Here is a 15,500-nt window from a genome sequence, read left to right on the forward strand (position 1 = left end):
GTTTTGAGGCAGCTTGATTGCAACTTGATTAGTAGATTGATTAGATTGGACGCTAAGAGACTAAAGTTATATATAACTATAGTGGCTCAATAATCCACTCATGTATATTGTAGTCCTGTACAATCTCCTCGTCTGATACGTCGTCGCTATTGTTACCCTCTACACTGTTGTCGTACTGAGTCTTGAAGCCTGCTCTTGTCCACGATCGTATGAGTTGAAGAGCAGCTAGTAACTCACTGCCAATAGCTCGTCTTTTAGGTTCAAGTAAGTCGCCAAGCTCACTAAAGAGCCTCTCACACTCGCAGCTTGATGCTGGGATTGTTAGTATATCAATCGCAAACTGGCTTAAACATGGGTATTTTGAGCGCATTTGAATCCAGTAGGCGACTGGGTGACCAACACCCAAGTACTGCTCTCTGCTCCACTCTGGCTCTTGTGTCCTCCGGCGCTCGTACTCGTCGTCGTGAGCTGCCTCGTCTCTGGTGTTGTTGCGGCGTGTAAAGGCGCCAATTACGTCATCTATCCCACTTGCAATTGTTGTTCTGTGAGGATGAAGTTGAGGGCGTACACGCTGAGGTTTATAGGTCTGCCAGAGTTGCTGAAATCCAGCGTTAGCAGCAGTGAGCCACTCTGGCTTGTCGGCCCAGCTGTTCTCGCAGTAGTACTTGTAGTAAGGATGGAGGCAGACAGCAGCGTAGTAGGCAGGCGATCTATCGAGCTTATCGTAGTACTTATTGGCCTTACTCCAGGCAGTGCGTAGGTTGATATGAAGGTGGTCCTCTGGTGCGTCCGTGTGGTTGAAATCGACTTGCTCGTATGGCTGCGTGCGCGCTTCGAGCGCGCTAAGTATGTACTCAAAGACAGGAATAACCTCGTATATAGCACCAAACTTGCCTGCTTTACCGCGACCCTCAAGCCGCTCTGTAGCAAGCTTTAGCGGCTCTAAGCAGTCCTGGTACTCTGTTATTACTGCCCAATCAGCAGCTGTAAGACCGGTTGATCTCATCCAACTTGGAGCGTCCGAGAGCTTGTTGCCAGCTTGGTTTGCGCGTCTATCGTCAAGAGAGACGCGGCTAATATGGTGCTCAGCGTAGGAGTTATAAGCAGCTTGAAGTTGAGTTGCGCGTGCAAAGGCGGCGTAGTACGAGTTCCAGCGAGTAACAACAGGCTTGACTGGCTCGAGTACTCGGAGGCGCTCTCCAGCAGGCAACTCAGCGTTTGCGGCTCGCTGAAACTCTCTGAAAAGCTCATACTGTTGTGGCGTTTTAATGTAATTAATGTGTAACGGTTTGGGCCTTGCCCAGATCAACTCTAGTACGAGTTAGGATAGCTCATGTACGGTCATCTATATATGTAGCTTAGCCCACCTCAGATAGTCAATTCAGCGCAGTCCTCCCCTCTATCTTAACACCGTCACATAATGACGTTAATAAGCACGCCTAATGGTCCATCTTTACGACACTCGCCTAAGCACAACTCCTCTTGATCGAGCTGCTCAACAGCGTTGTTGTATGCCTCTCTATCTTTGCCAAATATAATCGCCTGGCCGATAAGATTGAGCATGTGAGGGCCGCAGCGGAGGCGTCGATGAGTAGCGTCAAAGTCGTATACGCGAGCGAGCGCAGCGATTGCAGTGTCGTTATTCGTAGCGTTATCGAGTACGAAGTAGCCTAGCCTGTCGCTAGTGATACTGTACTCCTCGAGCGTTTTGACGATAGTACTCGCAATAGCTTCGCCTGTATGCGAGCCTGCTAGCTGTGGCAGAGCGATAGGCAAGTCTTGGATTACTCCATAAGCGTTAGCAAAGTGCGCAACAATCCCAAAAAACCCGCGCTTGCCGCCCCTTGTCGTCCAGCCGTCGAAGCTTATATGTATTTTACCTGCAGCTTCTGACAGGGCCTGGACAACTTGGGGCTGTATGTCGCGGAAAAGGCGCATCACGTATGTAGCAACACTGCGAGGACTTACCCACAACGCTGCCTCAGCCTCTGGGTTTGCAAAGTTTATCATCTCTCGAAAGGAGGGCCTTGCAAGTAGCTCCATTGGTAGGTTGTTGTCGAGTAGGCAGAGTACTGTAGCCTGTCGAAACTGCTGTATATTGAAGTTGCCCATCGCGTTGGCAGCGTCCTGAGAGACTTCAACATCAGCCTCAAAGGCTTGTCGCAGAGAGAGCTGCCCACCAGACTGTTGCTGTTGTTTTATGCCGCTCTTTGTAAGCCGATGACCATGTCTCTGCTGACCAAGATGAGTAGCTGCAGCTGTTGTAGCTCTTGTAACGTCAAACATGCCGCTGCCTCCAGCGTCGATAGCCTTGTGAGTATGGCAATATTTGCATACAAACCATACTCGACTTGGATTCTTACGCTCAACAACGCGATAGCCATGTTGATATATCCAGCTTTTAACGCGCCGCTGAGTTGTAAGAGGCTTCATAAAGCGTTTCAACCGCTCCCAGGCAATGCCCTCAAAGTTATCGCCATCTCCATCAACATCGTCTCCATCGCCACTTCTAGCTTCAGTTGCCGCTGTTCCAGCCTGGCTGCCCTCAGCAGGTGCGACGATCTCTGCCTCTGGCTGTGACTCTAACAGTTGCGACTCGAACGTTGTAGCCTGGCTTACAGCAGCTAGGGCTTGCCGGGGTGATAATGATCGTTGAGAAACGCGTTGAGGTAAGGACTCTGATGAGCGCGTACGTTTGGTGGCGGGCGTGGCAGTCGTGCTAGTAGAGAGAGCTCGTGAGCGCTTAGCCATTATAGGCAACTTAAGAACACTAAAAAACTTCGTAAGTATAAGCAGTAGAGTCGAGAGAAAAAGCTCTGTGAACGTACTGTCGAGCACAGTAGGGATCGGGGCAGCAGGCAGTAACGTTAGCGTGTTGGCGCACAGACGGGTCTAATACAACTTGGGATGAGCTAACTGCAACACCAAGAAACTATCGTGAGATTAGCTCTCTAGCCACTCTAACTTTAACGATTCTATATAGTTCGCAAGCAAGACAAGCAAGTCAATCAAAAACCACTACTTAGCTTGAATTGCTTGCGAGTTTACGTGAGCTCGGATTGAATTGATTGGATTGATTAACTCAAGCAAGTCAAGCAAGCGAATCAATCTAGATTGCTTGTTGCGGACTGTGGATCCAGCTCGACCACCGGGTCGTCCTTGCGCCTTTGACCAGGAACAGAGGAACCCCCCTCAGCGCTAAGAGCACTGCCGAACACCCAAACCGCATCTGGCTTCCCAACGATTTGATGGTTGAGTACTACGCTCAGCGTACAACGAAAGGAGGACTCTTGATAACCGAGGGAGTACCCCCATCACTCGAGGTACGTGCACATGAAATTCCGAATCCAGCCGCTGTTCACAGAACCCCTGCAGGGGGTGGGTTTCGCTAAGAGCGGCAACGCGCAAAAGAACTTGGCCGCTAGTCGCAGCTATTATGGCGTTTCTCCAAGGTTTCTTCAACATTTTGACTGGGGTCAAAAACAATATGGTTCGAGAGACTATAGACCGCTGTTGCGACGATCTTAATGTTCCCCTCCGTCTTGTTGGACAGTGTCGGAGGTGTACTTCGGTTATCATACGCTAGTTACTGAGAGTTCAAGATCATGGCTGATCTGTTGATGGCAGGGTAATGCTATGCCCGGTGTGCCCGGCCTCTTCATCAAGGAGCAGAAGGCTGGCTGGAAGAAGATTGCAAACGCGGTCCACGAAAAAGGAGGTTATATCTACATGCAGATATGGCACTCTGGCAGGATGAACTTGCCTCAGATGACCGGCACGCCGATCGTGTGTCCTTCTGCAACCTCATGGGATGATCCAGAGGAGTGCTTCGCGTACCCTCCCCCTCATACGACCAAGCCTGTGCGCTACCACGATTTCCCACCCACAGCGCTTTCGGTCGAACAAATCAAGAAAACCATCCGGGACTACGTCCGCACGGCCGAATGGGCTATGGAATGCGGCTTTGACGGTGTCGAAGTCCACGGTGGAAATGGATATCTCCCTGAGCAGTTTCTTGCTTCCAATGTCAACAAACGAACTGATGACTACGGCGGCACTCCCGAGAAGCGCTGTACCTTCGTGCACCAGCTCATGAGCGAGATGAGCAAAGCCATTGGAGATGAGAACCTAGCCATTCGACTCACTCCATTCGGCCTGTTCAATCAAATCCGATCAGAGCAGCGGATGGAGACCTGGTCAACGCTTTGCCGGAAGCTTAAGCAAGCCCATCCTAATCTCTCCTATGTGAGTTTCATCGAGCCTGTAAGTTCTTGCCTCGCTTCCCTTCCCTCATACCTGAGCCGACCTCTAAAATCATACCCCTAGCGATACGAGCAAATTTTCGGCGAAACGGAGAAGCAAAATTTTCTCGATTCCTGGGGCCTTAGCACCGTCGACCTGTCGTCCTTCCGCGAGATATTCGGCGACACGCCCTTTTTCTCCGCTGGCGGCTTCGATGACACAAATTCGTGGGGTGTACTGGAGTCGGGCAAGTATGACGGCTTGCTGTATGAAAGGTACTTCATTAGCAATCCTGACCTGCCGAAACGGCTGAAGGAGGGCTTGCCCCTTGCGCCGTATGATCGCAGCAGGTTCTATGGCCCATTTGAGGATAGTGCGATCAAGTATACGGATTATCTGGAGTGGAAACAGTCGGGTACACCGTAAATGGAGGATCCTAAGGCCTAGGTATCTGGATTCTGGAAAGGCTCTGGTATATGTTTTGCCAATTGATGCAGGAAGACGCTGTTGACCACAATCACAGGTGAAGCAATATAACTACTTATTCGCGGCACGACGATACTCGTGGCAAAGATATCTGTGATTCAACTACCCAAAAACTCCAAGGTTGTCATTCGCACAGCAGACAGAAAAGAACAAAAACTCTTTGTGTTCCAGGCAGACGAACCCGCATCTCTCGGTCTTAGTTTCGTTCCTCTTTCAAAGTGACATGGGAAGGGAGACACCAGAACTAGTACACAACAATGAACTGATTTTTGGCCAACTAGTGATCCTCAAGGCAGCTTTCAGAATATGTGCGTGCGTTAAGTTCCGATAAGGATGAAACCAAGACACCTATGATACCCATTCCTTTCCTACTCATCAAGTTATTGTGCGCGACGTGGTTGCACGAGTGAACTCTATTGAACTTCATTGAGCTGCGAACATTAACCATACCTGTTGAGTTCATGCTTTGCCTGCTTCCTACGATGGAGGAGGCTGACGGCTGCCTGTGCTATTGGTGGGAATTCCACCGTGGATGTATATTAGGCGGAGGCTCTTGGGCTTTTCTCTAGCTCTGCTCCCAACTAGGCCGTCTCTTGACGAGTGGCAGACGCAATATTGCCCTGTAACCGTACCAAAGAAAATCCGGTTGCGAGACAAGACTGTACCGTACTGTATTCCGCAGCGCAACGCTGCGCAGAAGCCAAAACGGACGTTTTGCTGGCAAGAGACCCCATTGCAAGTGACGCATCCCAAGCGGTGCATCTTAGGAGATGCATTCCAAGTGGCCCTCACAGGTGGCCCCTACACAATAGGGTTCATCGACCCAAGTGGTCGACGGTTAACGCAGTTGGGTTGTGCCACCTGATCCCCATTTCCACAAGTAGAGCTAGGCGTCTGAGACTAGATACCCAACGGCTTGCGCGAGGCGTAGGACTAGACCACACTTGAGAAGCAAATCAGATAGTCTGGGACACCCATGTACTGTACAGTACTGTGGCTGATGGAACCGAGTGGGTTCTTGTTGTCGAAATTGAGGTGTACTTAGGTGAATGCCTTGATAGAACTATTCTAGCACCGAACTCCCTTCTTTCCTCGTTCAGGGCCGTGTCATATACTGGAGAGCGCCATACCAGCGTGGATCTCATATCGCCACACGACATTCCAAAAAGCTTCGTGAAGCGCACGGCGCGCTACACATGCACAGAAGAGATGCTCTCATCCCCTGCGACAAAGACGATATACAGTCCCATTGCAGATAAATTCCCAAGATATGTAAATCCAGAGGATTCCATCACTTTTGTAGCGTTTCCCAAACTATAAACTCACCAGTGCCGTACATTCTTGAAGCCAATCAGGATAGTGCTGGGGCTTTCTCGATGAGATTATGGCATATGTACTCATTTGTGTTACTTTGCTTGAGAATAGGTTAGAGCGAAACTACTCGAGACGGCATAATGCAAGATAAAGTACTTAGGCGTTCGACATTGTGCCTGTCGCTTCGACGCATCCCAGTCAAGCAAACACTGACCGCTCTTAGTTACATATTATCAATTGTCTACCGTGGAAGCACAGAACGATGGTGCTGACAGTAACTTTACTGGAGAATTGACTGAGCTACTAAAAGCTCCCGAGTGGTCCGTCTCGGCGAAATAACCTTGATTTGAGGCCAGGGCGCGGGCCCCTGGCACAAAGCACCTAGACAGAACACATATGGCAGATCACCCATGACTGGCCACCCATTTTTGGCTGCCTATGACAACCAATTGCGCCATTTGTGATGGTGCGCAGCACGACAACGATGTACGACCAGGAGCCATGGCAAGACAACTGCAACCACTCGTGTTTCTTTTTTGTCCTGGACCACTACATATCCAGCCGGGGCCCGTTCTGGAGCCTAACAACGCTACCATGGGCCTTTATAGCGGCCGAGCATAAACGACATACTGCGCTCTAATACAACGATAGCCGTGACGCATTCGGCATGCCATTGTATGGGAGACGTACTGGGACAAGCATCATCGCGAAGCGGACGTAGCTTAAGGTAGGCAAAGTACTCATGCAATTTGGAGACAAATAGTGTTCTGTATATCATGCGTGGATAACATCACCCCTCTGCAGGACAAAGTCCTAGGACGCGCAGTGTTGGAACACCCACTGACACTAGGTAGCGACCCTGTAGAAGACGCGGTCCTGAAACTAGTATGGCTCTCGGACACAGTGTGTCCATCAACCAAGTAAGTTACTTGGTTGACACCAGGGCTCCAAGCAACTGTGGACCCTCTGGACCGACCTGTTCAACCGGTTGCTTTAACGTAAGCAGATCGTCTTGAGGTGATTGGCTAGTGTCGTGCGTCGGTCAGAGTTGCTATCAGTCAATCAGTCAGTTGTCAGTTCATCTATGCGGCTCAAACTGTCAGTCTGGGAGTAGTGAACTGACCTGATTGACTGCCAAGACCTTTTTAGAGTCCCGAACTGAAACTGAACTGACTGTCAAGACCGCTATCTTATTGTTGCACTGACTGATTGATTGCTATCTGATTGCTATAGTTTATAGTCGTATTTACTAAGATGATCTTGTACTGCGGCGATCATAGCTATTGTATGCCCTCCTGCTGGTGTTTGAGACCTAATTGCCGCCAGCTCTTTAAGCACTGCAGCGCGTTAAGCAACTCAGCTTCCGCAACACTATGTATCAATCTGATATCAGTCAATCCAGTCAGTTTAAGAGTTCTAAACTGAACTGACTGATAAGATGAGAGCTCCAAACTGACACTGAACTGACTGCCAAGCAATCAGTCAGTCAGTCAGTTTCATCAGTTTGGATTGATTGTTAGCAACTCTGGCGTCGGTGCTTAAGGTTCCAACTAATTTAGTCCGGCCCACTGTAGTGCTCTAGCGCCCTGGTGTCAAGCAAGTAACTTACTTGGTTGATGGACACACTGGTCATGGAAAGATTGAAACCATGTCGAAACCCCCATTTACCCTGACACTCCGTCACTCCGCTAGTGCATGATCTCCCAACATGGTTGAGCGAGCTTATGAGGCAGTCTCAGAGGGCTGGGCAGTTCATTGTAAGATCCAATCTCTTGACGGCCACTACGGTATCGAGGCTCACCGCCCAACGAGCCACCACCTACCAAAATGACTCCACTACTTCAACACGCGATAACTCTACCACTATGAGCCCAATTGAGTTGCGGTTGCAACAGTCGAATCACTAAAACCTGGAGAAAAATTTAGCTGTACCGTGTCCGTGCGCGTGATGACCATGTTCGAGTGATGCCCCGATTTGAACACCAAAACTCCATGAAAAATGAGGCTGTACAGCCACCCACAAAAGCTATTATCACGAGAATTCTTAGAGTTATGCTTTTTATAGTACTGCGATTAATTTAGTCTACTTGTATTTGGCTGGTACCTTGGTGGTGCGGCTGAGCCGAGTCGTTTGAGACGAGACGGCCGGTGCAGCCTCCTGAGCTTGCACACGCGATATATCATCACTAACACGCTTCTGACGCTTCTGCTTCTGAGTAGAGCCCTGTGAGGCCTTGCGCTTACCCTTTTGGAATAATCTTATAGCTTTTTCTAAGTCGCGGATAGCTTTCTGGCGCTCCTTTTCGGCTAGCTTTTCAGCCCGCTCCTTCTCCCGAGCCTCCTTGAGTCTCTCACGCTCTACACGCCTCTCCTCTTGCTGTTGAAGCTTGTTCAGATGAGCCTGCTCTCTCTGCTTCTTACGATCACTTTTTTGGAGTTGTAACTCATCTTGTTGCTGCCGTCGTTCCATCTCATCAAGCCTGGCTTGGCGTATCTTCTTGGGCGACCAGAAAACAGCTCCACTATGGTACTCCTTAGGCTTTCTGAGCCGGAGCTTATAGCCCTTCTTTTGGTGTTTCTTTTTGACCTTAAGTGACTCCCTTAGGCCTCGAACTTCAGCTCTAAGTATACTATTTTGGGGTGCGATATGGTGTATACTCCGCTGAAGCTTCTTCAACTGCTTACTGCTGGTATCCTTGGCAATACAAGCGCTGAGGTGCTTGATTTTGACCTACTGTTCTGTACTAAGTACAGATGATGAGCTCTTATCTAAACTTGACGCCTCCTTACGAAACTTCTTGAGTACAACCTCAGGATTAGGTGGGTGAATACCAGTGAACTCAAACGACTTTCTGATAGGCTGAGGCTTAAAGGTAGTAGTCTAGGCATTCTAGAAGAGGTGAAAGAGGTATCCCTTGTACATTGGTAGGATCCTATGGCTGTTTAGCAGGTATATATTAAGTTGAACTTGATAGGCTGATGAGAGAAGTTTAAACATCCTAACGTCGAGCGGCTGAAGCGTATGGGTTGAATGAGGAGGAAAGATACCTATAAGGATCTTGTGGGTCTCGCAATACTTAAGAAAGTCTATGGATACATGGGATGAATGGCCATCAAGGAGTAGTAATCGGTACCCAGTTAGAGCGTACCGTCTAGTCTCTCTCTCAAACACCTCCTTGAGCCAAGCTGGCCCTATATCGCTGTTGCTCCAGCCAGTAGAAGATGAGGTGATAAAGACTGAGTGTTTTTCTGGCTCGATCGACTCTACCCAGCTCGATTTTAGGTCTCTAGAATCCGACTGAAAGATAAGACCTGGGCTCAAAGCTATACCATCTAATGAGATGCAAGCTAGGACTGTTACTCACTCTCTTGAACCATCCTGTATAGCTGTAGTTACTCCATCTTGGCAGTAAACCCTCCTATCAAAGATCCTCTTCGAGCACCCATGTTTGCCAAGCATAAAGCCCTTTTCGTCCATATTGAAGACGTGAGAGAGCTGTACATCGTACTGTCTCATCTTATCGTGTAACAGCTCGAAGTAGAAGGCGTACTTGGCTTCTGAATCGGCTTTGTGGCGATCCCGATCCATTGGTCTCTGCCAGCGTGATATGAGATCGATAGAGTTTCTGTTGAGAAAGCGAGTAACCCAGCTTTCTGAAACCTCTCTACCAAGCAGCGATGAGGCAAAATTTCGAATCATGATATGGGATGGTGTAGTACGCCTCTCGGTGAGCGTTTTAATATACTGTACGAGCTCTATCTCGTGTTGTTTATGGAGTGAGAGGTAGGCGATTTTGTTGGGTTATGTTAGTCCTTAGTGTCTTCGAGCGAGCGTACGACGGTCAACACTATACTTTTTAGCAAACCTAGTATACGAAAAAGATGCCCCTGGAGCTCGCGAATCGATTTCTATAATCGCTTCTTGAATCGGATCCATATTGGTGGAGTTATGAGGTATTTTGTGGAGGTGGGATATCTGGTGGTGCGGGGCATCACTCGAACATGGTCATCACGCGCACGGACAAGGTACCGTAAGGGGAGCTCGTTCGAGCCGTGCCGCAACCTTGCCAACGCCCCGCCACAATCCCATTGGTTATCAGACGCCCGGGTCGCACCCACCTTCGCTAGCCTGGAATACTTCACACGTTCTCGAAGACGTCCCACCGACCCATCCTTCTCAACCAATTTTCTCTGAACAGGATCAGTCGCACGACTTCTTCCTGCGCAAACAATACACTTCTCCCCCTTCGAGTCACCTTAAAGCTCAGAGTCAGGACTTGTATCTACTATTAGCCATCATGCTTCGCGCGCTTACCAAGCACAAGCACCATAAAGACTAGATTTCGCTCCGTCGCCATTACTAACTACGTCTAGCAGTCACACCTTTGAACTCCCAACCGTCGGCAGACTTTGAGCAGCCGCACCACACATTCCACGAATCACCAGATATGAGGTACGAAACCGTACCGGTTGTTGTAAGCGAGCGATTTCTCACGCAGACAGTATCTTGAGCTTCATGATGACTCCTTCGCAGTATGGTATGAACTATTACGGCTCGTCTCAAACATCCTACTCGCCTGGCTACGCACCTCAGCAATCCTATGCAGAACCAAGGTCTTCCGCTTCTGGTCCATACGGCTCATCCTACTCTTCAAGTCCGGCCCTGAATGGAAACCAACAAAGGAGATCTGACCAGCACACTGTTCTACCGCCCTACCAGCCTCAGCACCCGTCACTCCCGCGGAGCCGGTATCAACACCAACAGTCTTCAGATCCAATGCGAGCAAACACAACATCCATGGCTTCTACCGCGCACTCATACACCTACCCAGCACCGGATAACAATGTCCCCAATCAATCTTTGGGAAGCAATACCTACCCACCGTGAGTTCGTTGCGAGCAACGACTGGGCATTCCACTGATATGAGATAGATCGCAACTTCATCCCCCAACCTCTTATGATGTTGGCGATTATCACCCATTACCAACCATGTATCCACCGACAAGCACAACACCTGCTGCATACCCATCCTACGAATCGGGACAGAGCGCTGCACCATCTAGCGCTTCAGTACCTGCACTTTCTTCATCACCGAGCACGCAGGGAAACGCGCTAATGCCACGAGTGTTGAACTCGCGACCAAAGCCCCAATGTTGGGAACACGGGTGCAATGGAAGACAATTTTCTACATTCAGTAACCTCCTGCGGCACCAACGGGAGAAGTCGGGAACTGCGTCCAAAAGCACCTGTCCCCGGTGCGGGGCTGAATTCACTCGCACTACTGCAAGAAATGGACACATGGCGCACGACAAATGCAAGCCACGGAGCGCATCAGAAGCAAGTGGATAAGCAAGACTTGTATTTCATTGTTCGATTTGCTCAGGCATTGCCAGCTCGGGGAAAGCCGTAGCAGAGCGCGGACGCGCTTGACGCAACATCACCATTGTGAGATGCCCGAACCTCAACGCGGACGGCGTTGCGCTTCCGCTCGGCGACGAGAATTATTGACGTATCTAAGCGGAGATATAATGATGCACCGCCACGCCAGTGAGCTCCGGGTTTCCTACGAACAAGCCCACTGGCGGAGCAAAGGTCCTCAAGACGGCATAACTATTCGCTACAGGAGTTCCAACCCCATTCTCGCATATACACACTATACTTCCGCATCCTCGAGGGGTTAAGGAGGGTTTTTGGATATAGGAGGTGCATCACCAGGTGTTATGTCAAGCGTTCAACGGTCACCAATGCATATGAATTATCTATTTGAAATCCAGTATCTATTACTACACTACTATTACTATGATATCTATATAGAAGTGCAACTATGACTAGAGTTGTCAGCAATCAATCAGATCGGCATGATTGGTTTCTATCTAGGTATAACACTTTCCTAATCGAGGCAATACTAACCTAGGTAGGAACCAATCATGCCGATCTGGTTGATTGTTGACAACTCTAACTATGACCATAAGCACGGTCGAGGAGAAGAAGGTTTTCGAAACATGAGACATCCACATTCTTTCCCATCTGAAGACTGTATCATCTCTTCTTTGGTCACGCTTATAAATCATAGTACTCAAGTTGGTCGCTCTGCTACCATTGCACGGCGGAGAGGCTGGTCCTTGGGGAGGTGAGTGTTGGCCGCATGCCTGCTGGGGGATCGCGGGAGGTTTTGGGAGGAACGAGGAAAGCAGGAACACGGAACGCCTGCTCCTTGAGGCTGCCCCTGTTCCTTGTGATAAAACCCGGCTATCTGGTTCGCTAAGAACCCATAAGTACGTGGTCTATCTCAGGGTTCGCAAAGCAACTGGCGCAAAATCATGGCCGACGCTAGACCTGCACGGCAAGATTTGGGCAATGCCGAGGAAAATCTTTCAGAGAGGAAATCGCAGCCTACAGCAGGTCCCCTAGTCTAAAGAAGGAAAATCTCCCGAGTAGCATATACGATTCAGTGGGCGATAACCAAACACAAGGCGGTCCTGGCGAGCTCGACAACGCAATTTCCAACATGGCTCGCACTTGAATTTGTCGTGAACACCCCACCCCGAACGCTCGTAACAGGTTTGGTTCTCGGTTCGCGCTTCGACGTAATTTCCACGGCAGGCGCACCAATAATCACGCACCCATTTTCATATTGCAATAGTCAAGAGCACGCGGGCGAGGCTGCCGACTCCACTTGCACGGCCCTCGTTAGATTCGATGTCGCACGGTTGGGTGCGGGTATTGTGGACAGAAAAACTAGGAGAGAGTGTATATGTTGTATTGTTTTTAGCATCCTAGCTCAGCTTATATGGAGGTCATCGCACGGCGTTATTAGTAATAAGGTACACGTTCCCGACAGCGCTTGGCCTGCGACAATAACTATTGTATGTGGCTCTATAGCCTCCTATTTGTGGTGGGCGTGAAGGCCCGGAGCCGGTGTCCGGTGTCTCCGGGCGTACGGTGTCCGTGCACGGTACTATAACTAGTTACACGGACAGTAAAACGTTTACCTTGCAGCGCAGCGGAGTGAGGCTAGAGTGGCTAGTAGGACGGCACTATCTGTACCATGCTTCATGCGGATGAGCAGGATAACAATATAGGCTAGGCCTAGAATGGAATAGCGTTTGTCTTCCCCGCGAAGACAACAATGCACCCGTACGTTGCACGCGAGGTCGCGATACAGGTCACTGACCGTCTCACTCCTTGCTCAAGTATGAACTTCATGGTCCTTAGGTCGATCAGAGATGGCGATCTCTCGGCACAACGCCGGCTTGGGCACGTCATAGAAGGACTTGAAGTTTGACAACCAAGGCCACGTCTTACATCATTCTATACGGTGTTGCTGTTTCCTGGTCTCCAAGGAAGCTCTGCGAAGCGTGCGTGCGCGAATCCGTGAAACAGAACGAAGAGAAGCAACTACAACTCCAGAAAACTCGCGATATAGGGCTTAAAGCGGCGGCAACGCTATACCAGAAGCAGCAAGCTGAGGCTGCAAAGGCGGCTCGACAACACGCAAAGGAGGAGTGGGCGAAACTTCGGTTAATGCGTAGACGTGCGCTTTGATTCATCAGAGCATGATCACTGCACCGCCTCCTTGTTATAATCAGCGTGAAGCATCGGAAGCGAGCTACAGTCGCTGCTTTTTGAGCCTGAGCTAGACAACAAATAGGCTAGTGCCCCCGAATAGCCGCGTGCAATGAAAATCGTTCTATCGTGTGGCTGGAGACAAACAACGGCTTATACTGTAAGCGGTGGGCTGTAACGCTAGCGCTTCTTCAAGTGTTCCATAGACACGGTACGCGGGGAATGGCTCCGCGCCCCGCTGCGGTCGCAGCAGCAGCATCGGAGGCACTAGTGCATCTGCAGCCCCCTTCTCCCAGCCTCTTTCTCTGTATCTGTCCAAGTAAGTAAGAGTCTTTGTGTTTTCGGTCCACAGAGCATCCAGTCAAACGACCGTGCTGACGCCTCTTGATCTTACACCTCCATCCCCCATAGGCTTCTGACGTGGTGCTTGCTTTTCCCTTCTCAACGTCTATTTCTCCTCGTTGCATCTGAGTCTGATACGCAGCATCACACATACTCGCAAGCATGGGTACCGTTGATGTGGCTGGAGACGGAGTGCTGCTTCTCTATGGCGCCATTGTTTTGCTTGCGTGGAGCTGGACTATCTTCTCCATGCGTGTCGCTGTGCGAATACGGAGAAAGGCATTCGGGATGGATGATTACTTAATGTTGATTGGTATCGTACGTATGCAACTGATCAACCGATGCAGTCCACGAGCGAGCTAACACATACTCCCAGATCCTCTTTTCGGTTACAGCCGCTCTGTGCATCACTTGCTGTTACTATGGCTCCGGGCAGCTCGCTCGTGATCTATCTATCTTGACAATGGCGAAAGGAATCAAAGTATGTTCCTTTAACCACCCAACAACTTGTAATGAAGTCCACGACACTCATTGCCTTCAGCTGTTTTACGTTGCGGAATACTTCTATGCCGTCAGCGCTATGTTTATCAAGATCAGCGTTGCAGTTACGCTTCTGCGTATCGCCGCTGCTCATCCGCAGTTTATATGGGCTTTATGGGCACTCATAGGTGCTACCGCCATTGCCGCTCTCGTCTTCTGTATTGGCATTGCGAATGTGTGTAAGTGTGGTGGATTCAGATTACCAAGACCGCTGCTGACAAGCAAACAGGCCATCCAATCAATGCCTTGTGGGGTAAATCCGATGGCACCTGTAACCTCCAGCTGAACACCGACGTCAGCTTGTTTTTCTCAGCCATTGAGATCATAACCGACTTCAGCCTCTCCATCATGCCCGCCATTTTGCTGCGGAATGTACAGATGGTAAGTTGTGTCTCAAGTCTAGTGCAAGACAGGGGCAGACTTTAGAAAAATGTGCTGATTCTGTCTCCCAGAAGAGCAAAGTGAAGGTTTCGGTTGCTGTAATGCTTGCACTCGCTTCTCTGTACGTCTGTTGTATGGTCGATCGCGTTGTGTTGCCCTCGCTGACTGGGCTTCTAGTGCGTCCTGTGCAACCATCGTTCGGCTGAAGTATCTCACGCTCTACAGCGACCCTGGCGATTTTATCTATGGCACTGGTAAAATCGGCTTCTGGTCCTTGACGGAAGAGGGCATCGGTATTATCGCTGGCTCCTTGCCTGCGCTTCGCCCTCTTCTCTCCCTTCGCATTAAATTTACCACAAGCTCCAGCATCCCTGCAGCAACGGGCAGCGCCCATCCTCCTATCCCCAACGGAAGGCAGACCTTGCCGCGCTCTGGCGTCATGATAATGAGCTCTCTTCCAACGTTGCGGGACAACGATGAGGACGATCATAGCGATGGCGATAGCCAGAGGAACATCATAAAGGAGACTACGTACACGGTTACTTCAAGGGAAGTTGCTGTAACTGGAGGGGATAGAAAGCAGGGCCAAGTGATGAGGTGGGATTATATAGACTCTAGCCGGGTCTGA

At 49.8% G+C, this 15,500-nt stretch overlaps 2 protein-coding genes across 2 annotated transcripts; both read left to right on the top strand.

Annotated features, from left to right (window-relative positions):
• Positions 1–3,636: 3,636 nt before the first annotated feature.
• ALTATR162_LOCUS149 (uncharacterized protein) lies at positions 3,637–4,668 on the top strand (the record flags this gene model as incomplete). The annotated part of the gene is made up of 2 exons (XM_043307742.1): positions 3,637–4,263; positions 4,327–4,668. 2 exons carry the CDS (start codon positions 3,637–3,639, stop codon positions 4,666–4,668), a joined length of 969 nt encoding a protein of 322 aa, XP_043163677.1.
• Positions 4,669–10,490: 5,822 nt separating this feature from the next.
• On the top strand, positions 10,491–15,500 carry ALTATR162_LOCUS150 (uncharacterized protein; the record flags this gene model as incomplete). Its single annotated transcript, XM_043307743.1, has 8 exons — positions 10,491–10,495; positions 10,546–10,926; positions 10,975–11,113; positions 14,328–14,432; positions 14,493–14,670; positions 14,721–14,872; positions 14,944–14,993; positions 15,050–15,500. The coding sequence occupies 8 exons, from the start codon at positions 10,491–10,493 to the stop codon at positions 15,498–15,500; spliced, it is 1,461 nt and encodes a 486-aa protein (XP_043163678.1).

Source organism: Alternaria atra (assembly GCF_907166805.1).
Source record: "Alternaria atra isolate CS162 genome assembly, contig: 18, whole genome shotgun sequence".
NCBI classification, from domain to species: domain Eukaryota; kingdom Fungi; phylum Ascomycota; class Dothideomycetes; order Pleosporales; family Pleosporaceae; genus Alternaria; species Alternaria atra.